At 38.7% G+C, this 25,323-nt stretch overlaps 1 protein-coding gene across 1 annotated transcript in view; it reads right to left on the bottom strand.

The window, feature by feature from the left end:
- Nucleotides 1-252: 252 nt before the first annotated feature.
- Nucleotides 253-25,323, bottom strand: part of LOC591293 (roundabout homolog 3) — a 43,390-nt gene continuing 18,319 nt past the window's right edge. Inside the window, exons 13-24 of the mRNA XM_030978292.1 lie at nt 24,772-25,083; nt 23,457-23,747; nt 22,658-22,915; nt 22,068-22,358; nt 14,798-14,890; nt 13,413-13,622; nt 12,017-12,087; nt 11,262-11,478; nt 8,006-8,198; nt 3,565-3,843; nt 2,925-3,022; nt 253-1,933 (exon numbers count right to left, since the gene is read on the bottom strand). Coding sequence (XP_030834152.1) covers nt 1,413-1,933; nt 2,925-3,022; nt 3,565-3,843; nt 8,006-8,198; nt 11,262-11,478; nt 12,017-12,087; nt 13,413-13,622; nt 14,798-14,890; nt 22,068-22,358; nt 22,658-22,915; nt 23,457-23,747; nt 24,772-25,083 — 2,834 coding nt within the window. The 3' untranslated portion in view covers nt 253-1,412. The remainder of the gene's footprint in view (nt 1,934-2,924; nt 3,023-3,564; nt 3,844-8,005; nt 8,199-11,261; nt 11,479-12,016; nt 12,088-13,412; nt 13,623-14,797; nt 14,891-22,067; nt 22,359-22,657; nt 22,916-23,456; nt 23,748-24,771; nt 25,084-25,323) is intronic.

A 25,323-nucleotide genomic window follows, 5' to 3' on the forward strand; every position in this document is an offset into this window, starting at 1 on the left:
TGTGAGAGAAACGGTGTAGAATCGATCAGAAAAGGTTGATCATCTAGCATATAAGTATTAGTGTGTACTGCAACAGTGCAAGGTTCTCAACCTTTAAAAGTTATGTAGAGCCATTTGTAGCCTTTACTTAAGATATATTCAAAAGCGAAACTTCCAAGTATTTTTGACTTTTTTTATAAATTCCACATCAGGAACATGAAATCTCTGTGATAATAGAAAATATGAATGATTTGAATCAATATTTTATGCCTTTCAAAAAAACTTTTACAAAATATATCATAGATGCTGACGGCTTTCCATAATGGTTAAGTCTAACTTAGAGATAAGTTCAAGTTAGGATCTTTGTGAAACTTCCCCAAGGTGTATCAGTATCACAGATAGCCATATATAATACTGTGATAATTTGAGATGATATGTAATGTACAAATGCATACAAATTTACACTATGAACATGCAGTTGGTACAGTGACAATTCGACTAAGCATGATCTTCATCTATATCCTACACAGTCGCACAACATTAACGTTCTTCATACTGCTCTTAAAATTTTGAGAGTTGAGTAATATACTAATAAGTAACATGTCATATTGAATGAGTCAAGCACCAATAGGTAACAGGGAATTCCCTACACTCAAATATCAAACAAATTCTTTGGTAATATTAAAGGGAGTGTGTCATGAAAAGACTGTGTCTTTCTCGTGGCTCTACCTGGGGCCAATCAGGTATAATGACTACGGACGACGCGACCGCAGCTTTCACGTGCGTGCAACATACGCGAAACCGGAGCGTGAGGAGAACTTGGGTCTGTTGTGCGAACGCTACTGCGCACGCTGACCCAGTTAATCAAGTCCATTTGTTTATGTGCAGTTGTCCAAAAGAAGACGTAGATGGCATTAACCAGTATTTGCCATGAAACATTCCCTTTAAAGCAAAAATATTTAATCCTAAATTTGGCAATTTATTATAATGCAGTACTGCTCGAAATAAAGTTGAGATCCTTACACCATGTCACAAGAAACTCTATACAATGATACATGCACTAATGAGTGACACAGAGTATGAGTGTTTACTTTATTTTTCAGCTATACTGTTATGTTGAAAAGAAGTAGGAAAATACTAAACAGCGACTGAATGAGTAATTGTTCTCCAAATGCAATTGATCATCTATTATTCCTGTTAGCCCACATAAACAATTACGACTTTGTGAACCAGGTGGCTAATGAAAAATTAGACAGAATAAGCATTGTGATCTTGTCTCATGTGAATAATGTAGAACCCACTGTAGTAAACGCTTGTAAAAGGTGAAGTTCACAATCCTTCCTAAATTGGTATTGAAAACAGGGAGGTAACATTGTGAGGAAAAAGCATTATATTTTAGATCAACAAACTATTAAAACATTACTGTCATATGTCTAAAACATTCCAGCATTTTCGACCTGTCGCTCCGTCGCTACACCAAAGTTCGTCTCAGGGTAAGGGATTTCATCTGATTTCTTCTTCTTAAAAATCTTTCCAAGTCCACCAGACATCTTCCTCCCTCCAAACATCCTTTCCCTTTCCATCTCCTCTCTCTCCATCTCTCTCTGTCTCGCCCTCTCCTCTTCCCTCTCCTTCTTTCTAGCCTTCTTCTCCTGTTCTCTCTCCGCTTTCCTCTCCATCCTCCTCATCAGTTTGCGATCGACGTGCAGGTCGTCTGAGAGCTTGATGCTGTCGTCTGCATTTGGGAAGACCGGGAACTGGGGAGACATGCCCCTAGAGTCGTCTCCGTTGCTATGGGGATTTGAGTTGTTAGCAACCTCGGCGGGGGCTTCTCCGACCTCAACATAAATGTTTTCCTCAGCTCCTCCTGACATATCAAATGTAGAGTCTGGACTGAGTGGAGGAGGGTCCACTGCGAGACTCAAGGGTCTTGGTTCGCTGTGTTCCCCCTCATCTGCAAACAATAAAGAAGATTTTCAGATGTAATGTTGGAATTCAATTCTAGAGTGATGCATTAAAGTTGCAAATGCGTGGGTATACAGTGTGAGTCCAAAAAAGGTTACACCTAGAAATTTGCTCATGCACTCTCGCAAACAATGCCTCTTGTTCATCTAAGCATGAACACATACCACACAAAAATGATACCAAATGATTTGGGATAAAACACTCTTTCATATGATGTATTACAATTTACTGTTCATAGATGATTTTTAAACTAATTAGCAATTTTCTAGGTGTAAACTTTTTTTTGACTCACACGGTATAGAGGGCAGCACACCGAGCCAACCGGTATAACGCTCCTGTGCGTACTAGTGTCCCTTTATGCGTACATCCGTACAGGAGCGTAATACCTGTTGGCTCAGTGTTCGCCAAGTTGCCTACTTTATGAACGACTATAAACCCAAGCTTGAGCCTCCTTAACTATTGAGTTTGAGTTCATTTTAGCTACTATACAACCAGAAACATTTGTGTACAAGAAAATGTAATCATTTTTTGATAGGTCTACATTATAGACTCTTTAAAGTTGTCATGCCACATATTAATTGAAAAACAACATTTAATGAAGTTTGTCTAAAGTCTAAAGTTTGCTAAAGTCCCTTGCCACAAAAAGCTGACTAAATTTAAGTCTCTTTAGTATCAGGTTGAAAATTAATTTTGTGACTTCATTCTTAAGTCTGGACTCGCCAGGTTCTCCTTCATCTAACCAAAAAGAGGAGAGATAAAGGGAGAGACAGACTGAAAGATAGAGAGACAAAGAGAGAGAGAGAGAGAGGGGGAAGGGGGGGGGGGGAGAAGAGAACAGATGAAAATAGAGAAAAGAAGAGAAAATGAGAGAGAGAGTGAGAGCACACTCAGCACACACTTTTCATTAATTGACAGGGGAAAGAGAAGACAGAAATAAATAAAGATGAAGGGAAAAGAAACAGAAAGAGAATATATCCTACCTTCTGAAAGGACTTCATCTTTGTTGACTGGTACTGGAGGAGGGTATGCATCTCCAATCATCGCCTGACTGACCAGCACTACGCCAGGATTATCAGGGCTGATAGAGGGCGACAGACAAAGAAAGAAAAGAACCAGTTCTCAAATATCAATTCAATGATTCAATTGGGTATTTATGCACACAAGTAGTCAGTGAAAGTCAATATGATATCAGCGTTGACTACAAGATGGGGAGAGTACATGTAATTGTAGCCGAGTGGAGATGCGAAGTTCGAGGGTTCGAATCCTGACACGGCACTAATATCCTTTGGCAAAATATTAACCTGCACTTGCTACTCTCCACCCAGGTGTTATATGGGTATCCGGTAGCGACCGTCATTGTTGGTCAAACAGTTTTTGAACTTCAAGGAACGCCTGGCTGGAATATGCCTCAGGGAGTGGAGATCGTGCACACAATGTGTGCGGGCATGCAAGCATTGAATCCATTGACTGGTGTAATATTATATCTGAAAAGCGCTTAGAGACATATTAGATGTATTAAAAGCTATATAAAAGCGGAATATTATTATTATACTTTGTGATTTACAAAGTAAACAAAAAGACAAAATTTAAAAGATCATTTGTTGCCATTTTGAGACTCACTTTTTATAGATGACATCAGACAGGCCTTTCCATCTTCTCCTTTTCTTCTTCTTCTCTTCACCGAGGTCGGACGCATCTGACCTTGGCGACACCTCCAGGGAGTCTCCCCTCTGACCTCCTCCCCGTGCCCCGCCCAGATCGTATGCAGAGTCGGACGACAGCCCGGTCTCGTCCGGCGAGAAGTTCTCGTTGACCATGGAGAGGTCGTAGACGCCTTTCTGCGAGCCACCGCTGTCATCCACAGTGGAAGCAACGGAAATGGAATCACCGTACGAAAATCTGATATTAGTTCAAGGGTCGTGTCATGCATGGGGGCAAGGGGTCGTATGGGAAATGGCAATTTTTGTACGGATCGGTTTAGCAGCATGGTATTTCAATGGGGTTTGGCAGCATGGTATTTCAAGGGTGTTTGGTATTAACAATTTGCACAGGTAGAGTGATAGCATAATGTAATTCAAGACAAACGGTAAGAAGAGTTTAGAATAAGAATAAAAAGTTGATGGGAATGCAAGGACAAGAATATGAATACAGAGGAAATTAATAAACAATGGTTGATGTAAACATTCAGATTATGACATATAACATAAAGAAGGTCATACAATGAACCACACAGGTCATGTAACATTGATAAACGTGTAAATACGGAAAAGAAAGATGAGGATTGAAACTCATCAATAAATTACAGACAAACATATAACAGTACCAAGACATAATGGGGGGGGGGGGGGGGGGGAAGAAAAGATATATCAATAGGTACAAAGAATGCCAGAAAATGAAAAGAGAAATAGAATGGAAAATCACATTAGATGGCACATAAATTGTGAAACATGTTACATATCAAACGATGATGGCATTGTTGTGACGTTTCATGTATAATAAAAATATTGCATTTTAAACAGAATGTAATGTATTAACATTGATACAAAAGGAATGCATGCATGCAATTTAAGTTATGAAAGAAACATTGAGGTAAAAGCCACATGAATGAGAAAAGGGTTCATGCATCATGAAAAGGAAAATGGAAAAATGAAGATATAAAAGAGATTAGATCAGTACCCAGATCACCAGAATATAGAGAAGAGTTATCCACAAAGCACAAAGCTTATCAACGGAAATCTGTAAGAAATAGACCAAGTTTATCGAATGTGATATGCATACATTGTGCATACAATAGTTGCACATGGGAGTACAGCTTGTGTATTAGAAAAGTGATGTATGCATTCCACAGTACTAAATATCTTAATTTTGAAGGATTTTTAATATCATAGCGCATAGATCCATGACGAAAACAGTCCATTTAAACTTCACCCCACTTTGGACCCGAAAGTGGGGTGCATTTTGGTGGTAAGCTCACCACAGAGCAATCTGCAGTATAAACAAACTTTGCCAGGACATCGCCAGCCCAACCTTGATAAGTACTGCTTGGAACTCCTCCATGATGTTCTAGTCTTATTCGCAGTCTCATATAGGTTCGGATTATGTCCATTCTCATAGCTACCGGTATACATGGGAGATGCCAGTTTCATCTTCCTTGCTTCACTTTATAAGCATAGTTATATCAGGAACTTCCTGGTGATAATTATGTTCCTTTCAAGTTTCATCATAATTGTCTAGTTCGATATAGTACATGGACACAATTAAATATGATATTGTCTAAAATTGTCAAAAATATCTTAACATCGAAATGATTTCTGGTCATGTTTAACTATTTTAATTGAAGCCTTTTTACTTGATCTAATACTTTCATGAGGATGACATAGTCCGCAATAAACTTGACAAACATTATCATCCATACTATATGTCGTAGTTTATAACAATAATTACTCATGAACCTCATACCTCTCACACTACAAGGACAACATTCATCCAGATTCTGAGATTGCTCATTCTCACGAAGCTTGGTGTACGCGAAGATATCGGGAAAGAAAGCGGTCTGTAATACCAGACACGCAAGTGGGGTATTTCGGTCCCCGTTCACCGAAAAGTGAGATTCTCCATTTGAAAGTCGGGTAAGGTCGACAAATATAGCCTCTGTTAAAGGCGTTACTCCACCACCCAATTCGGAACAGCTTGCCACATGCAGTATCGTGAATGCGCCCGGCACTCTGAGCGGCCGTTTTTCAGTGTATTTTCTTTTAGTGTTCTTAAAAATTCGCCGTGTCGTTTGATCAAAGAGGTACTGGGCAAGCTTGCCTATTAATGATTTGGTTCAATACATAAGCCATCTAACCTTTATGTTTTAAGGTAATGATTATATTTATGCAGAAAAACTAAAATACTTGTGACAGTGCGATTATTTCAAGTCGCCCTTTTTAGGTTATTATGCAGCAACATGACCAATCAAAGTTTGGTCCAGTTAACGCTTGTTGGTTGGTGTTTTTTTTTAAAGTTTATTTGTCCAATTAACTTCTTTATCTTCTCAATGTTTCCTTTCCATGTTTCCTTTCCATGTTTCCTCATGTTTTTCACTATTATCACCTTTGTTCTATATACCTTTCGGCTGATATTAATCTTTATTTTTCTCCTTCTTTCAACATCTCTTTTCTAATTTTCATTATATATTTCTTTATTTTCTCCTAATTTTATCTTCTTTAGCCATCTTTCCTTATGCCCTTCTTTATTTTCTCCGTCTTTCTAATTTTCATCTTTCCTTATTCCTATTCCTCTATTTTCACCTTGTTTTATTCTCTCTATCTTTTCTCATGTATTTCTTTATGTCTTACCTTCATTATCTTCTGTTTCCATCTTTCCCTGTGTATTTCTTTTTAAACCTTCTTTTATCTTCCTTTTCCATCTTTCCTTATGTTATTCTTTATTTTCTCCTAATTTTATCTTTTTCATCTTTCCTTATGTATTCCTCTATTTTCACCTTGTTTTATTCTCTCTATCTTTTCTCATGTATTTCTTTTTTTTTCTAACCTTCTTTATCTTCTGTTTCCATCTTTCCTTATGTATTTCTTTTTAAACTTTTTATCTTCCTTTTCCATCTTTCCTTATGCTATTCTTTATTTTCTCTTCCTTCTTTCCCTCCATTTCCATCTTTCCTTATTATCACCCGTCTTTCCCTATTTTATCCTCCCTTTATATTTTCCTTCTGCATTTTTCCATTTCCAAGCACATCAATGTTCTCTTCAATACGTAAAAGAAACTTAAATAGCTAGTACTTGCTAAAAAAAAAATATGAAGTGAGACTTTAGACACACTGAATCCAGGCCTATTATAAATATAGGTGTAGGGTCTGCGATGAGAAGACTATGAATCTGGACTGGATATCAGATACCAGCTGGTAATCCCTTTATCAGTAACTAGGCTATGATTGGCCGCTGTCTCTCTCCCCATGGACCCTACTGGTAATCCCTTTATCAGTGGTCAGTGCTCCTATCAGATTATGGTAGCTCCAGGAAAAATGGTGAACTGGTGAGCAGAGCTCAAATGAGATGTTTTCCTAATGACAACATGCTGGCAAAAGAAATTTTCAGACTGACAGCTTTACACATACCAGTAACTAGAATTTTAACAACACAATTATGTCTTGTATGTGTACGTCTTCATTACATAATATCAGTGTGCAATTTAGATGAAGTTGTACGTTCTTTCAAAAACAGAGGGCGCAGTATGATTATAAGATGAGTGGGTGTCTTAACATATGAATTTAAATACTTTTAATACAGATATAGAGGGAGTCCACATTAAAGTGACCGTGTCTGGACCAATCATCATTCTTTCTCTTCCAAACCGTCCACATCTTCTTACGTACTGCAAGGCACTCACCATAGTAAGTTGCTGCCTTTTCATGGTAAATATTATCTTCTTTTAAATCAATTATAAATGAGTTCATGGAAAGATTTTGACAAATGAAATTAACAAAAATCGCCTTTGGATAATGATGCATTCCTAAATATATATATTTTTTTTATGGTTTAAATATGTTTCATTTTATTTATTTGTTAAGCCTTGGGGTCATAGCAGGATGTAATGTCCCCTTGAGCGTATACAAGCAGCAATGCCTCTCTTAGCAGTCAATATTTCCATACTATTCTCACTCTGTTTATGTACATAAAACAGGTGAACATTCTTAGAGTGGCTCAATCGACAAGATGTTTTTCATTTGATGATTCTCAAGGTGGTGATACTAACTGTCTATTGACCCCATTGAAGTGACTTTGTCCCGCCCAATCATCGTTCTTTCTTTCCCATACCTTGTCACATACTGCAAGGCACTCATCACAGCAAGGTAAATATAATCTTTTCTTAAATCAATTATCAATGAGTCCATAGCAAAATCTTTACAACTTGAGATAGAAAAAAGCATCTTCAGAGAATGTTGTTTTCCTACATATTGTTCTCCTTCTATTCTCAATCTGTATTTGTACATAAAACATGTGAACATTCTTAAAGCGGTATAACTAGAAAAGGAAAGTCTCAAGGTAGTGATACTAACCGTCTATTAATCCAGAGTGAATCCCCGTTGAAGTGACTCTGTCCCGACCAATCATCGTTCTTTCTCTTCCAGTACAGAAGACCAAACGTGAGTAGAACGAGGACGAGAAGGACAGCTAAGATACCGCACACGATGGCCGCAATTATACCGCCACCTATGTTTCCGCCTTGGACTCGTCCAACAGTTGGGTCATCTGTATCATTGTAAAATGGAAATTAAAGCCCCACTGCACTACTTATACATGTAGGTACTTGCGCCCTCTATATAGCTAATAATGCCTAATCGGTACCCGTTGATCCCCATGATCCTCTTTTTCCTATGTTAAGTGAGAGCTGATTTGATGAGATAACGACCTGTCAGTGACTTTGCAGGGCACGTATCGGCACGGCCGGTATTAGATGGGCGCCGACATTTTGCGCACTAAATTTCACATTTCTGTGCGTGGATACGTTCTTTTTCTCTTCTCATCTCATGCATATTCATTCCCCCTGAACAACTGTCGAATCGATAACCAGGATTTTTGATTGTACCTCTAGGTTCAGTTAATCAAGCTCGTTCCAAAACTATATTATTTGTCCATATTTGTTTTTGCCAAAATATTCTAAATGCGATCTGAAAATGACCTTATTTGTCACTTTACGACACTTAAAATTCAAGGGTTTTTTTAAGTTGTCATGGCAATAAAATACAATTTTTTTTAATGATCTCATGTATATATTTTGATTGCTCATCATTTTCTCCTCAAATTGATCATTTGGTTTTACAAGTCTCGTTGGGCAGATTTTAAGCTACGAGTCCTCAAAGATAAGGTAATTTTTTCCAATTTCTCCTAATTTCGCACCTTTCATCCGAAATCGTAGTACATTATTGAATATGGAGCAAGATACGAGAATTGATAGTTATCATACAATTTATTATGATATTTCTGATGATTTAATTACCTAGTTTTGCAGATTTATAACGTGAAACAAATACTAAACTGAGTTTGAAAATACAACAAAAGCAGCTGATTTATTATATTTAGCGTGTACGCGAACACGTGTAGCCCGCTTCGGTCAGGGTAGTGTAACGCCACCCTACCGTTGTGTGAACAATCCCACATGCAGATAAATGTGTCTTGCGCACATTTGGAAGCATAAACACAAGTTTAAAAAAATATTAAAAATCGCTCGAATTGAATTTTATCATGACATTTTTAGATTATGTTTCTTTAGAATGTTGTTTTTAGATATGCACATGTCACAAGATTTTTTTTCTATTAGATTAAAAGAAAATCAAATATTTCTTGGGCATGCCATGGTCGGGAAATTTTTTATCGCCTGATGAGTGATGTGTGTTATGTTATTAACTGAAGCTGAGCCAGGTGTAGACCGAAAGCTTCAGTCTCTATAATCGTCGGTTGTTCCACTGAGACTACGTCTGGCTCCACTAGACCTCCGGTTATAGGTCTAGTGGAGCCAGACGTAGTCTCAGTGGAACAACCGACGGTATAGAGACTGAAGCTTTCGGTCTACACCTGGCTCAGCTTCAGTTAATAACATAACACACATCACTCATCAGGCGATAAAAAATTTCCCCTGACCATGCTCAAGAAATATTTGATTTTCTTTTAATCTAATAGAAAAAAATCTTGTGACATGTGCATATCTAAAAACAACATTCTAAAGAAACATAATCTAAAAATGTCATGATAAAATTCAATTCGAGCGATTTTTAATATTTTTTTAAACTTGTGTTTATGCTTCCAAATGTGCGCAAGACACATTTATCTGCATGTGGGATTGTTCACACAACGGTAGGGTGGCGTTACACTACACTGACCGAAGCGGGCTACACGTGTTCGCGTACACGCTAAATATATAAATCAGCTGCTTTTGTTGTATTTTCAAACTCAGTTTAGTTATTGTTTCACGTTATAAATCTGCAAAACTAGGTAATTAAATCATCAGAAATATCATAATAACTTGTATGATAAATATCAATTCTCGTATCTTGCTCCATATTCAATAATATACTACGAATTCGGATGAAAGGTGCGAAATTAGGAGAAATTGGAAAAAATTACCTTATCTTTGAGGACTCGTAGCTTAAAATCTGCCCAACGAGACTTGTAAAACCAAATGATCAATTTGAGGAGAAAATGATGAGCAATCAAAATATATACATGAGATCATTAAAAAAAATTGTATTTTATTGCCATGACAACTTAAAAAAAAACCTTGAATTTTAAGTGTCGTAAAGTGACAAATAAGGTCATTTTCAGATCGCATTTAGAATATTTTGGCAAAAACAAATATGGACAAATAATATAGTTTTGGAACGAGCTTGATTAACTGAACCTAGAGGTACAATCAAAAATCCTGGTTATCGATTCGACAGTTGTTCAGGGGGGAATGAATATGCATGAGATGAGAAGAGAAAAAGAACGTATCCACGCACAGAAATGTGAAATTTAGTGCGCAAAATGTCAGCGCCCTGGTAATGTTGAGACGCGCGTGCTTACGGCGAGCCGTGCTGATACGTGAGGGAGGTCTAATCCCCCTAGCCAAACTAGTGCAGACAGGCTTTTAATGTTTGATGATGATACCTACACATATAACCATATACTTTATTGCAGAGTTAACACCCTTCTGGCTATACACAGGGGATAAAATCATTGGCACTAGTGATATGTTCTACAGTGCATCCCAGAAAAAACAAAACCGAAAATTATCAATGTTTTATCATAACTTAATCACATTTATAATTGATAAATGACACACATTTGGAAAGCTTAGATCCTCTTCTTTCATTTGATGCAACTCATATGATGCATATTTCACACATGAGTGATTAAAATGAATTTGAAGAGAGGAAACCCAAAACTCATTGGCGGACGGTATCTGAATTTCAAGGAGAAAATCACATTTCTAGAAAGTTGAGGTTCTGCCCTTTCATATGACACCTCAATCAGGAAAAATGAGCAAGGAATGACAAAGTTCTGATTGTTTAAAGTAGTGCTTGCATTTCCATAATTTTATGTAACAAATTCGTTTTCACTGGGTGCTTGCCATAACAACATACAGAATTGACAACAGACTTTACTCCATTTCGTTGACAATCAGCCATGCATGAAGTCTTTCGTCTACGGCTGATTGTCAACGAAATGGAGTTAAGTCTTTTGTCAACTCTGCTTGTTGCTACTGCAGGCACCCAGTGAAAAAAAATTATCATTATTCTTATCATTACTATTTCAAGTAATTTAGGAGCATCTTACCCAATAGCGTAGTCACAACCAACTCTTGCGTGAATGGACTGAGCCCTCCTGCATTCTGATACGCCATGCGTACTCCATGGGGTGTGTTGCTAGGGAGACCAACGATGAGATAGGACGACGCCTCCTGGGCAGAGAGGGCCACATCAGGTGACATGTCCGATGAGTTGAGGATGCGAAACGAGATGAGATATGCCTCAAAGGTCTCATCGTTTGTGGGCTGTAGATGGGAACAAACAGTGTATAATAATGATATTCAGCTTTCATATAGCTTAATATATTCTGGACGTCTCTAAGCGCTTTACCCCGGTCATTGGATTCAGTGCTTGTCACTCCCTAGGGAGCATTGCAGCCAGGCATTACTTGACGCTCAAAAACTGAGTGCTGTGACACTTCGGGAGTTGCATGCTATGTTGCGCCCCTCAGCAGAATAGCACTATTGCAGTCACCTTGGACCCATATTTTTCACCAGAGCCTCGATCTCTCTCAAGACAGTGTATATTTGTATACAACAATAATTATATTTTTGATCTATGAAATCCTGCGTTTCAAGGAATGCATTCATACCAGGTTCCCATTTACTTAATTCACCTGGGTAGAGTGCAGCATAATGCATTTCTTACTGAAGGAAATTAACGTCCTGGAGTGGGATTAGAACTCACGACCTTATGATTGAAAGATGAGAGTCAGAACCACTACACCATGACGCTTCCACAGTGGATAGTGGATTTAAATTAGTGATGGCAATTTAAGCCTACCTCCCAAGTAAGCCAGATTGAAGACGAGCTATTTGCTGTGGCACTGAAGTCTTCTACAGCTGATGCTGGTGCTGGATTGAAGAAAAACATTAGAAACAATAACAACTGGCAAATGAGTTTTGAGTACATGTAAAAGACACTTGGTTGCTTTCTACACATTAATGCTTAGAGCCTCATTATACATTATTCAGTAGTGGTGATAATGTGCATGCAGGGCCCTCAGGGAGAACAGTATTAAAGGGGGTGTAGCTTGGCAAATACTGGTTAACGCCATCTATGTCATCTTTTGGACAACTGCATGTAAACGAATGGACTTGATTAACGATTGTCAGCGACTTAATCTCTACATGGTCAGCACGGGCTAGCTTTCACGAAACAGACCGAAGTTCATCTCACGCTTTGGTTTCACGCACGAGACTGTTACGGTCCCGTCGTCCGTAGTCGATTACAGCTGATTGGCCCCTGAGTCAAGCCACGGGAAAGCGCGTAGTCTCGACATGCTACACCCCCTTTACAGATAAAGACCAGTTATGGTCATGTGTTTGCATTGTGAAAGAAACGTTGTGGAATCGATCAGAAAAGGTTGATCATCTAGCATACAAGTATTTGTGTGTACTGCAAGGTTCTGGAATCATCAAAATAATAAAAAATTGGGCCCAGTCTTCGTAAAGTTACAAGCACTGTACACAGAAAAATGTGTATGGGACTATATGGACACGTGCGCGACACATGCGTTTATCTCTCACATACAAATAGATAAAGTAATTTACCAAATAAATCAATTAGTAGGTGGTTTCTCAGCAAATTTGTTCTCATCATGTATTAGTCAAAACATATTCTTTCACATGATGGGTAATAAGAGCTTCCATTTCATTTTTTGAAATTGGGGCGTTATGTTTCCAATACTGGTCTTTACCTTTTACACTGATGAGGCTTACATGGGTAAAGAAGACATATTATTCTCATTGTACCCCCCCCCCCACCCCATCTCTATATCAATGCCTCGTGCAGTTGAGCTGAGTATATTATGTACATCAGGCTAAAAACTATAACATATAGTGAGCGATAAATTGGGTAAAAAATATTCATTCAGTTATTTCTATACATTTTGAAACTTTGTATTTATTTTCCGTACCTTATACTTAATCTTTTTGTTTATTTGTTGGTGAAATCTATACGCTTGTATTTGATAAGAAAGAATTTTAACTGTTTTTTGAAGTAAAATGTGGGATAAATAAACTTCAAACTTTAATATAACCACTCAAGAAAGAGAGAATTTGATTTAAAACACTGAGTCCTCTTTCACTACTGACTCTTGTGGTTATTTTTAGTGATTTGGGGCAAATAAATTTTGTTCAGCCATCATCTTTTGTTGTCGCTGTCATTATAAGTGTACCTTGAAAGCCTGTTGTAACCTGAACAGTCACATAACGACTCCATTCTCTTACGGCAACGTTGCCTGCACGAACTTTGACCTCATAGTCCGTAACATACTCCAGGTTATCGACGAGGGTGTTGAGTTGATTGGCATAGTGGGATACGGTAACCGTGGTGACAGCTGATTCGTCCTCAGCAGGATAAGAGAGGATCTCATACATAATATCATCTGCAAAGGAAATATAAACTTATCAATAAAATGAATACCATTGGATTGGTGTACATAGCAATGCTCTCACAAATGCCATACATAATTTTATTTCACTCATTTATTTTACTCTCTTTTAAAAAACATAAAAAGTATACACATGTTCGTTCATTATCAACATAAGATAAAAGGAAGTGGGGAATCATGAAAGCCAAATTTGGCTTGATGAGGATGATCTCCAAATAAATACTTTGCATAAACAAGTTACAAATTATTTTATATAAAAAAAACATCGTAGATACATTCACAACAGAGGACAGTGGAAAGATAAAGATAAGATAAGGTAATAACTGTTACAGGAAGATAAGAAGGAAGAGAAGATAAGTACATGTAGAAGGAAGTTACAACTTGAGTTTTACATTCTACATAATTACATAATAAATGACACTTTAATGTTGTTCCGCTTAAATAACCCTTATACATTTATTTGAAGCGTTTCAATGAGACTGATCAAGGTGTCACGGTCTAGTGGATACGGCACACGACTGTGGATCACATGCTTCACACTTCAAGTCTCAATGTGGCACTAATGACCAACGGCAACTAGGACATTCATCTGCATTTGCCACTCTCCACCCAGGTGATGTAAATGGGTACCCGGTAGGATGCGAAAGCTAATGTGCTTAGATTAGCAAGTGTGCGCTTTTAAAAATGACGCCTGGCTGGAATGCTCCCCAGAGAGTGGAGAATGTGCATACATCATGCGCGGGTAAGCCTGAATCCAATGACCGGGGTATCTGTAAAACACTTTGAGAGGGCCTGCGGTGCTGAAAAGCGCTATATAAGAACGGGCTATTATTATTATTACTAGTGGACTGTGGAGTCCGAGTCTCAATGTGGCACTAATGTCCAATGGCAGGACATTCATCTGCATTTGCCACTCTCCACCCAGGCGATGTAAATGGGAACATCGTAGGATAAAATTCCTTGAATGCTGTGAACTGTGAATAACAAGGTACAGGGTTTGCATCCTTGCCATAGAAAAATGTCCTTAGGCAAGACATTAATCTACATTTGCCACACTCAACCCAGGTAAGTGAGTACCTGGTAGGATTTATTCCTTGAATGCTTTGAGAGCCAGCTTAGAAGAGAATCACATTTTGCACTACTCTTTTGATGATGCTTTTTGACATTACCTGGGTTTCCGTTCAGCATAGAGGGCGCTGACCACGTCACTGTGAGGAGGTTCCCTACTGCTGTTACAGCAACACCCTGAGGCCTGCTTGGAGCTGAAAGGAAAGGGAATTCGTAGATACAGTCAAACCTGTCTACAGCGACTACCCAAGGGAAACACACAAAGTGGCCTTTGTAGACAGGTGGTCTTTGTAGACATGTTCCTTTAGTACATGTTTCAATGAGAAACAATTTTCAAGGGGAAAACAAATTTGCTTGTTGTAGACAGGTGGTCTTTATAGACAGGTTCCTTTAGTACATGTTTCAATGAGAAACAATTTTCAAGAGAAACAACAAATGTGGCCTTTCTAGACAGGTGGTCTTTCTAGACAGGTGGTCTTTCTAGACAGGTGGTCTTTGTAGATAGGTGGTCACTAAAGCAGGTTTGACTGTACAAATTAGACAAAACAAACCACATAACGCATGGCACAGCTCAGATTCAATTCACTTCACTGCATATTTTGGCAATACAACAAGAACAGTATGATATTTATTGCCTTTCCACAACCTGGGCCCCGTTGCACAAAACTTACCATTGATGGTAACTTTGCCATCAATGGTAACTACCATGGAAACCTTGATTTGGGTTGGCTGCTGTGCCCTGTTACCATGGTATTTGCCATTGATGGCAAAGTTACCATCAATCGTAAGTTAAATGCAACAGGCCCAGGAATATGTATTTTGGCATACTCTGAACTAGACTGCATGGTTGAGCATAAACTATAATGCCAAAATACAGATTACAGAAACATTCACATGAAAGGGACACCACTGCATGAAACAGAACTGCAGAGGGCCAAGATCAGGTATGCAGACAAAACAAGACTGTTGCTCCATAAATAGAGATACGTGTCTTTCAAGGCCTACACAAAAAATGAATCAAAATCAATCAAACTGTTGACAAATCACTTGAAAAGCAATTAAAATGTAATACATGTTAATTAAATGCACTTCATGAAACTTTGGCTAAAACCGTTTACCGCACCTCTGTAAGTAGGAAGTATCTCAAACTGATATACAAAAAAGAAAGATATTTTGTTGTCTTTTTCGATTTGTCCACAGCATTGTCCATCTTACCATAACCTTTCTAACCATCCAAGCTACTGCTAAAGAGAGAATGATTGAAAGTGGATACATGTGATACATGCACCTATGACGATTGTAATAAGGGGAGCCTTCCAAAGTTGCGACTGTGTCGCGACGCGTCGGGGCGCAGAGCAGGATATGAGAACAAAGGAGGCGCCTTTATGCGCCCATTAGCGCCTTTTTGCGTCGGATAGGAGAGGACTTCAGTTGGTTGCTAGCTCATTAAAATCTGGCTATTGTTTGGAGTCTCATTGTTACGAAATTACCCCGCCGGGGCGCGCCCCGGTGAAGCACTTGACATTTGTGAATGGGAGCTTAAACTTTGAATAGCTTTCGCGCCCTTTCGCGCCCGGTCCGGCGCATTAGTTATTCATGTAGTGCCCGCTTGTGTGTCGCTCTCGTCTTGCGAGATTTGACTCTGAAAAGCATTACTTTGGCTACTGATTTGTTTTAATATTATTTTACGTACATGACATTGGTTACAATGTTTGTTCTGATTGTTTATTTTCCTCTCGAAATCGGAGTTCTGTAGGCGTTAACGTTGGCATGATTGTTCATTTTTCATCTCCTCCTGTTCTGTTCATGATTGTGTTCAATATACTGTATCAATTTTAATACAAATTGATTTGTTCACGAAAAAAACAAATTTATTTTTATACTTACCCCACTCTCTCTGACATTGTTTTCCTCGTGCATGTTTTGACACTTTAATTGTAATTCTATATTTCCTTATAGCGATGTTATCGCATGTTTCGATTTTCTTGTTTTTTTTTAAAACAATTTTTGTTGCATCTTGTAAACAGTTCTGTCGTATGATCATTATAAATCATATAATTATATCATCAGTCTGTTATTTCAATACATAGATCCTTTGAATCTTCTTAAAATTAGAGAACGTATTTTAAAATCCGTGATGTTGAAAATGATACTTAATCAAGAATGTCATAGTTTCTCCTTGAATTGGATTTAAAAAGCGTTTTATCTGTATTACGATTTTTTTAATGCAAATGATATCCGTATTGTCGGGAACATCATCAATATGTTTCGTTAGAAGGAAGACGCTCATTTTCAGAATGTTCTTTCTTTGCAAAACACTAATGTTACGAAGAAAATTAAATACACTGTACCCGTATCATCGGGGATATCGCAAAACTCCCAGGGAGATTATCAATTGCAAATCAACATAGTAAATTATGCCTAAATCGTAAGAATAGAGCATGCATTAAAAAAAAGAGAGTTACCAGGAAATGATGTTTGAAATTTCACCCCAAACATATCTCAAGAATAAATTAGTTTATCATTCTGTGTCAAAGAATTTTATCGAATATTTCTTTGCGACGAAGGGGGGGGGGGGGGGGTTACATCCGCGGCCAGTTTTAGATCTAGGTCATTGTTAAGAATAACTAAAATACGTATATATAGTGCTGAATAGGGGCCACGTGTTATCGAAAGAGCGTAGTGCGTTCTAGAACATATACAAGCCATGGCAATTGGTTGAATTGCTTCTCGTAACAGAACTGTCTCACTGTCTAAATAAGGATCCATCCGGGGGATCCATCATGCACGTGTTGGTATCAAGTAGTAAACGGAATTAATAATGATTGCGTTGTTTTGAGACATTTTTTTCGGGGGGGGGGGGGGGCAGGGTAGCCCTTATTCTTCTTCTACTGGGTCATCAAGAAACACAAATAGTGTTGAAATTTTCCGCAATCCCTTTAGCGCCGAGGGTAGAAAAGCCTTTAGAAAAGTCAGCTGGACAATAGCAATTTAATGTTGGTCAAACAATCAGCGAGAAATACTGGGCGAACAGATATTAGCCCACGTCTTCAATATAACCAGGGAATCCCGATTTAACTAAGCACATGCTCACAATATGAATATCAAATCTGGCTATTGTTTGGAGACTCATTGTTACTGTCTGGTAAAGGGGTACTTTTCACGCACCAAAGTCCGGCTCGTCTAGTACACACAAATCCGGACCGTATTGACTTTACACACCGGACTTAGGGGACTGTTTTCAAAAGGAGGGAAAATGCATATGCGTACCCTACATAACACTCATCCGGGGGTGGGGGGGGGGGGGGGGGGGAGGGGTGCGCTTAAAGGCGAAGCGCTTTTTGTGAATTGTGAATTTGTGAATTTGAAAAGCTTTCGCGCCCGTTCCTACGCATTAGTTATTCATGTAATCCCCGCGTGTGTGTCCGCTCTCGTCTTGAAATATTTGACTCTAAAATTTTCACTTTGGCTACTGATATGTTTTATTATTATTTTACGTACAAGACATTGATTTAGATTGTTGTTCTGATTGTTATTTTCCTCCCAAATATCGAAGTTGTGTAGGCGTTGACGTTGTTATGATTGTTCATTTCTGTTCATTAATGTGTTCACTACTTGTATTATATTAATGTCTTCACGAACAAAACAAAAACGATATGTATAATTGTATTCCTTCTGTATGTTTTGACACATTATTTGTTTCATATTACATTTATTTTGTTCTGTCATCCGATCAAAATAGGTCATATATCTATATCATCACTCTGTTCTTTCTCATGCAAGATCGATTTAAAGAATAGAAACGTAGGTTCTCTAAATCTTCGCAAAATCAGCTATTGTATTTAAATACCCGTGATTTAAAAATGATACTTATAATCAAAGAGATTGAAAGATTCTGCTTGAAATAAGATTATAGGGCGTTTATAAATATGTCATACAAAACAAACAAACATCTGCAAATTAAAGATATTACACAAATGATAGTCGTATTGTCGGGAGCCTGCATCATCAAAACGTTTCGGTAGATTGAACAATTCGAAATCGCCTATCTGTTCCAAACATGAAATTCGATCGAATATTTCTTCGCGAAGAAACTTTATTGGTGGTGTCATTTGTCTTAACAATTTGTTATCTTCAATGTTCGTGACGTTTTGACGTTTCATATTTGTTAGCTAGCGCTAGTAAAGTCTTTTGTTTTAACGTGCACTGTATATAGTTATAAGGCCTGAACACGTCATGTTCACATTGGGTGTTATATAGCATACGGATATTATAGTACATGTAACTTTTAAAAGCACTTTGTTTTTGCAACGCAATGACAAAAGACAGCTCTTTGAGCAGCTAATAGTTGTTGCGCCCATTGTTCCGCTCATAGGCGGCTATTCCCAATTACCGGGCATTATTTGTTATTGTATCATTAGTTAAGTTTATTAATCTATTCATGTTTTCTATTTATTTATTTAGTTTTGGGGAGGGGGGATGTCGTATTACGAATTCATGACCCTTATACATAATGACCATGTTCTCAAATTACGAATAGCGGTCTTCATGAATAGTTGTCCAATGAATTAGCGGTCCTTATAACTAGCGAGCGGAGCCCTCCTGATTGACCTCTGCCATTTTGGTCCGGCCGTTCACTTCGCCGCCCCCCTCTCTCACAGACACACATATGTGTAGCTAAACAAGAATCTATAGCAAGTCGGACAATTATAGCGATCAAACAATAGTCGCGTGAAATCCTGCCACGGCATTCTATGTTTTTATCTTTAGAGCGAACTTTTCTTTTGTATTCGCTCCATAGAACTCTACTTTATCTTACAGCGAGGTGAAATGAAAAGAGCGTCATCATGAGTAGATCTATTGTTTGATGTTATCCTTCTTCTCCCTAGTTAAGCCAAACCTTCAATTTAGGCCTATCCATAAAAGGTAGCTTCCTGTACCGTTCGCTTTTTTTTTCCTGACTGCTATATGAAGCATGTGTATGCTCTGAATTAGGCAAACAGGGGACCGGCGGGTTTAAGATCCTCTCCGAACGAAATGTAATGTTCAGTTATGCCTTACAATAGCATATCGACTTGGTTTCTAACCAGGGAGCTCCCGGTTACGAGCTGCTCTGCTCTACCACTGGGCTATAGCGCCTCCCTCCTTTTAAAAAGATCGTTTAAAATTTGCCGTTTTTTTTTTTTTTAGAATAAGAATCAAAACATGTTTGGTATGTTTTTTGTATCTGTGCATTAAGATTTCAAAATTTCACTTTCGCCACTTAATTATAAAAATCTACGAATAAATGATTCGAATGTTGTGTCGAATGATTAATTATCATCATGAACTGATTAATGTTTTGTATTGCATTTCCAATTGCTGCTCAACTTTATCACCATCAGGCTACACTTTTTTGTTTACATCTTCATGACACACATGTTTTATAATCTCGATATAGTTCCCGGACTCTTTTTTCTATTTATTTCACTTTTAAAAAGAGCTATGGAATTATTATGATTTAAAACGCATTTTGGACGGGCAATTTTCGAAGGCATATCTCGGGCGTGAAATCCTGCCACGGCATTTTATGTTTTTTTTTCCCTGAGGCCACTTAACAAAATATACATGTTTAGCGTCCCCGCCTGCTTCCTTTTTGGGGGCCGCCTCCTATTTTTTATTTTTGGTTAAATAATATGAAAAACACTACTAAAATGGATCTATTACTGATTTGTTTAAAAAGTTAAAAGATGTCGGCGGCCATTTTGAAAAATAGCCCGACTGTCAGGGAAAATGTACCGAGCGGCCATTTTGAGCGGCCATTTTGAAAGAAAAAGAAAAGAAAAGAGAGGGCCTCCTCCTTCCTAGTTTTCGAAAAAACAGGACACTAATAAAAAAAACTTTTATTTGGCCTTAGAGCGAACTTTTCTTTTGTATTCGCTCCGTAAAACTCTACTTTATCAAACAGCGAGGTGAAATGAAAAGAGCGTCATCTTGAGTAAATCGTTTGTTTGATGTTATCCTTCTTATCCCTAATAAGCAAACCTTCAATTTATTAGAACCAAGTCATGGGAGGAGAAAAAAAAAGGATTAGACTGACAAAATATAAATTCTTCCAAGCTCAGGCTGTGGCGATGTGCAACGCGTAGCGTGAATATGAATGACGAGAGAGAAAGATAATTCCTTTGTCCATTATACGACGCTAGAATCATATCGCGATGTGGGAATTATACAAATATGTTGATAATCATTCAAATTACAAACATACACAAGCGACCCAAACAGTAATGAATTTGCCGACTATAACCGCATACATGTAGTCGTTCACATCATTCGTCTTTTATTTTTTGTTGTTGGGGACAATTAAGCTCGCAATTAAACAACCATTAATCGTACATAGTCATCTTTATTTCACATTTCATACAGTCGTCACAAAAATTAAAAGGAGGCGTATTAAACCCAACAAAAATAAATCATAATGTATTCTGATCAAGATGAACGAGTGTGTTGATTGCCCCCCAAAACAAAGACGATCCCACCAGAGAAGTTCATGCTGTGCTGTAGTAATGTACATCGCAAAGCTTCGCCACAATGATTGGAAAGGTAATACCCCGCCCGTTACGACGCAAAACGGCGCGAGAAGAATAGATCGCGACGCGAGAAGAATACATCATTTTTTTTTACAAACAATGGAAAGTTTATCAGAACGAAAACCAGAGGAGGGGAAGACAGGCTTTGGCCGACAAATACTTTCTGTATATCAAGTTTAAGCTGTACCGCGCATCACGAGCGAGAACAATGACGGGAGAGATAATCTTCCATCGCCTGGTGGGGCGCAAAAAGGCGCAAGAAGAATAGAGCGGGTTTATACTAACAATAGACGGTTTCTTTTCATATGCAAGAATCAGGTGAGGGTGACTATTGCGCCCCTTCGCGCCCCTTTGCGCCTCAATGCGTCTCTTGGGACGCCACTGTTCTATTCATCGCGCCCCGACGCGTCCGGGCACAGTCGCAACTTTGGAAGGCTCCCCTAAGTATATACAATTTGTAATTTCATACATTTATATTAATTTCAGCTAAGCAGACATGACAGAAAATTAACCATGATGATCTGGGAGATGTTAACATTGATTCACAATGCAGAAATATGCGCTGACATGGTTCTGAATTATTTAATACATACAAACAGTACCACTTCTTGATTGAAATAAACATCCAAAACAAATTACAGTTAAGATTTATCTGTATAAATTCTATTTTCAGTCTTTATGATGAAGTCATGAGCCATTGCAAAGGTATATGAAGGTGTGATTTTCAAAATTTTTTCATTGAATATGCAAGGAAACAATTCTAAAATGATGTGAAATTAAAGGCAAATCAGTACTCCATTACCTCCTGATGATGTATAAACAAGACTGGTCGCTGGACTGAACGACCCCGCTCCCAGTCCATTCACTGCTTGCACTCTGTATTGGTACCCTGTGAAAGGCTGCAGACCTTCAACTGTGTAAAAAGGGTCACCAGTCTCTCCTGCTAATGAATATTCATCACTGAACTCAGCCTGGTATTGGACAGTGTATGTTGTAATTGGCAGGTCACTGGTAGGAGTGGGAGTGGCCCAGGTGAGACGAAGACTGGTAGATGTGATGTCAGAGATGGTGGGTGTAGCTACCTGGCCTGGAGCTGCAGAAATGAAATGAAATGAAATGAAATTCTAAATTGAAGAAATACTAAATAATAGTCAGAATAAACAGATTTCCCACCCTGGAAGACCTGATTTTCTTCAAGGCCCCATTGCACAAAACTTACGATTGATGGTAACTTTGCCATCAATGATAACTACCATGGAAACCTTGATTTTGATTGGCTGTTGAGCCCTGTTACCATGGTAGTTGCCATTGATGGCAAAGTTACCATCAATGGTAAGTTTTATGCAATGGGCACTGAACTACAAAGTATCAGAAAACTATCCCTCTACATACCTTGTAGTGTTGCTGTCAGAGAGCCATAGGGGTTGGAAGCTGTACAGGAGTAGACATCGTCCATCCCTACACTCTGGCCAGTGATGACCAATGACCCACCGGGGGATACTGAATGACCGGTCACTGAGGTGTGCGGGAGGGGCGTGGTCCCCCTCTGCCAGGTGGTGGTAGGGGCAGGGGATCCCTTGGTGTTACATCGGAGGGTGACGCTGGTAGGGCCGGATGGGAAGGCCTCTGCATTGGTGAGCACAGGGACACCTGGATATAGAGTGAGAGATGATATGAGAGGGACAGCTCTAAGCCTGAATACTTTACAGGTACATGTCTGCCTACTTTTGTATAAACCATCTGCAATGGCAATAAATCTATGGCACAGGCCTGCAAATCAGTGTCCTGGTTATCAAAAGATGGCAAAGGGCATAACTGCATTTCTCTTTATTCTTACTATATCTACAAGGGAAGGAGGTAGGGGAGGTGAATGTATGTGGTCACTTTGGAACCCCCCCCCCCCCACCTTAGTGCAGTATCCATAACTGCCACAAAACAATAAAACCATTGCAAATCGCGACACCTGGTATTTACCTTTTGTGATCGTTTATGTCAAGGGTAACACAAGTTAGGAGGTTAAGTTTTGTAAATATTGAACATTCCATTGGTGCTACACCTTACAAGAATATCTTTTCCATGTAAAACAAATTCTCAAATAATCATGATTTTTCTCTGTTTTTCCTTTCAGATAAATAAATAGAAATGCAGTAATTCACTCTTAGGGATGTGGGAACGAGGCTTCTGGGTTTACCTTGTACAGACACTTGAACGCTTGCATTCACACTGCCCAGGAAGTTAGATAGGACGCACACAAAGTCACCATCGTGCTCTGACACATTAGGGCTGTACACCACCAAGAAGGCAGTGTTATCCTGTATGCTGCTGCTGTACTGTGTAGCGATCATGGGAACAGGCTCCCCACTAGGTTGGAGCCAGGTCAGGTCAGGGGTAGGTTGACCTTCGATCTCACAACTCAGTAGGGCAAAGGGAGACTCTTCCATTGCACTCACAGGGGTGTTAGTGCTGGTTATCTGAGGAGGGACTGAAGGAAAGAAGAAACAAGGGTAATGGTCGACACAGGAGACTTTATAACAAGGGTAAATGTGTCAAATATGCTGATTTTTCGTCAACATTTCCTATTCAATTTTGTGGAAACATCTGAAAGAAACATAAATTTGAGGCAACACGTCTTTTATTGTAGGGAAGAGAGTGCCCCACATATTAAAGATCATACACAGTTTTAGTAAGGCTCCAATAATTTGTTGCATGATATATTGGTTCTAGTTGATGAATAGCAACGTACTAACTATTCTAAAGTGCTTTGCATTTTTGTACTCCTCGTTTGGTATGATATTAAACAAATGAGAGGTGCAAAACAGTTTATGTGCCATGGTATATAAACTTCTGTTAGCTTTAACGTGTAAAACAGATGGTGACTGTAAATTGACAGATATTCTCTGTGAGGTTAATAAATGAGGAGTTAAAATCTGGATGAAATTGTGGTGTCATTTTGTCTTGCATTTGTCCACGAATGTACGAATCCTGTAAGGGTTAATGTTAAGAAGAGAAGAAAATGCCATGTATACCCTTGGTACTTTCAATGAAGCAGTCTAATTGGGTTTATGACAAGTGTTTAAAGGCAGAAAGTCCTTTTTACAGATTGGGGCAAACTCCATGACGAGTGTTTAAAATATATCCTTCAGATATCATAAGTGAAATTTTACAGTTATAGGTTCTCAAACTTCTTTGTAAGAAATGAAAATCTAGTGCTATGATATATTTTTCAAGTCTAGAAGATAAATCTGGAATTAAATCATTCAAAATTATTTGTTGAAAGCATTTTCTATTTTTTTCATTCGGTGGAGGTTCCTAATAGCAGTAAGCATGGAATAATCATGGATCGATGAACAGGCTTAGACCTACAATATTGTGTATGAAAGTAAAGTAAAAGTAAGTAATCTAATAGTAGACTTCTTCAATATACCACTGGATTCAGGGAACTTCAGGTTTTTGGGTCTGCCAAAGGGACAAACCATCTTTGAAAAGGTTATCCCTTATACCATTACCATTGACTGAGAGATATGCCACCCCGCTGACGCTACCAGCGCTGTTCTCTGCTACGCATAGATACCATCCTTCATCTCTCTGCGTGACTTGGGTGAACTCGAGGTCACCGTCCACCGACACGAAGCTTAGTGAGGCTCTCGTCGCAGGAGGATTGATGCCCAGACCGATGCGGTTGCCTTGGTTACCGTCCGCATCACTCAAGTACCAGGAGATGACAGGTGTCTCACGGGCGTCGGCCTGACAGATGATGCTGACTGGGTGTGTCTCGTTGCCGGTGGTGTTAGAAGGGACAGACGCGAATTTAGGGACATCTATAACAAAGCATTCAAACATGGTTTAACATTATACCTCAGTAACAACAAACAAACTTACTCCAATCTGACTGACTTTTGCCAAATTAAGCCAGTCTTTACGACTGTTTTCGGTCTGGTGTCGTTCTCATTGGTGCGAAGTTTGTTTCTACCAAAAAATGTTTTAAAGGGAATCTATTCATAGTGGCCTCTCAAACTTGCCATTTAAAGACCATTCACAGCGAGCAAAAAGAGTGTTAA

The sequence above is a fragment of the Strongylocentrotus purpuratus genome, unplaced genomic scaffold (assembly GCF_000002235.5).
Source record: "Strongylocentrotus purpuratus isolate Spur 01 unplaced genomic scaffold, Spur_5.0 spur5_scaffold_1, whole genome shotgun sequence".
Taxonomy (NCBI): domain Eukaryota; kingdom Metazoa; phylum Echinodermata; class Echinoidea; order Camarodonta; family Strongylocentrotidae; genus Strongylocentrotus; species Strongylocentrotus purpuratus.